Source organism: Trichophyton rubrum (genome assembly GCF_000151425.1).
Source record: "Trichophyton rubrum CBS 118892 genomic scaffold supercont2.9, whole genome shotgun sequence".
NCBI classification, from domain to species: Eukaryota; Fungi; Ascomycota; class Eurotiomycetes; order Onygenales; family Arthrodermataceae; genus Trichophyton; species Trichophyton rubrum.
Genome location: NW_003456420.1, coordinates 1,004,142 through 1,005,363, shown reverse-complemented (window position 1 = coordinate 1,005,363; position 1,222 = coordinate 1,004,142). Strand labels below are relative to the sequence as shown.

The window sequence follows — 1,222 nt, the reverse complement described above, 5'->3', positions numbered from 1 at the left end:
ACGAGTTTTCAAGGCTCTTCAACAAGACGCCCTGTGGGTGAATCGTTTGAACAACCTTGTTATGACGGTTTATCACTTCAACTTGGAAGACATGGATGATACCCAACAGGTCGCAAGTGCGGCGGAAATCCAGGGAACCCTAGAACAATATGTCCACCAAAGACAGCGCTACTACCAACGTCTGAGTGCCTTCGCAATCAGGTTTGAGGAAGACAACACAGGTGCAGAACAAGATCTTCCTAACTTTAAAAGTCTTGTTCGAGCGCTAGGCATCGATTCCGTCGAGGAGTGCGTTCTCTTAGCTAGTGATAGAACTCCCGGGTGGACTATTATGAGCAAGATCCGCGAACACCTTCTGGATGGACTACAGAAATGCCTCGACCCACAATTTGGTCGCTATTTAGTGATCATCCATTACTCAGGACATGGGGCCAACGGGCCACAACAAGGACTATGGTTTAATGCTAATCCTCAATCAAAGCCGTTCTTTACCTTCAACACACTTACAGAAGCTGTGTCGATACACTCTCAGCAATCCGACGTGTCTATGGACGCCGTATTTATTATAGACAGTTGCGAGGTAGGATCTGCGGGACTCACTGTTCGAGTAGATGGTACCTTCGAACTCCTAGCCGCCGTCCCTGAGCAGAAAACGGCGTTTGGTACCTCGGCCGGACAGAACCAAAAACGAACCTTCACTGCCAAGTTAGCTAATGCTGCAGCTATTGCTCAAGGCAAAGCACGATCAGTCGACTTCGCAGAGCTCCTTGACTCGGCTTACAGCCTCTCATCCGCGAAATTCCCCGTCCACAAGCTCCTGTCAGGTTCCGTGTCTATACGAGTCAAGTTTCCATGTCGGGCACACGCCAATTTACCGCAGCCACCAGCCCCCCTCCCACTGTCAATGAAGGTCCCTACTAAGGTCCTTTTCTCTTGTCACTTCCTAGAAGACCCTGCCTCGGAAGCAACAAAAAAACTGCGTTCCTGGATAGAGCTCCTTGACCCAGATATCGGATTACAAGTAACCGGCGTATTCCAGACAGAATCCACCGTACTGATACTCCTGGCGCCATACACGGTCTTCTGTACGATTCGGACTCTTCCCGGCATCACCTTAATCGCCGGGAGAGCGTCGACCCCACAGACCCCAGCCACCACCACCGAAGAATCCGTCCTCACATCGACCCCACGGCAGCCAGACCGTCAAGAGAACAAGCCCCCG

The 1,222-nt window shown here is 51.2% G+C and overlaps 1 protein-coding gene across 1 annotated transcript; it reads left to right on the top strand.

Annotated features, from left to right (window-relative positions):
* Positions 1-91: 91 nt before the first annotated feature.
* Positions 92-921, top strand: TERG_07353 (uncharacterized protein; the record flags this gene model as incomplete). The annotated part of the gene is made up of 2 exons (XM_047748758.1): positions 92-824; positions 881-921. 2 exons carry the CDS (start codon positions 92-94, stop codon positions 919-921), a joined length of 774 nt encoding a protein of 257 aa, XP_047604746.1.
* Positions 922-1,222: the final 301 nt, after the last annotated feature.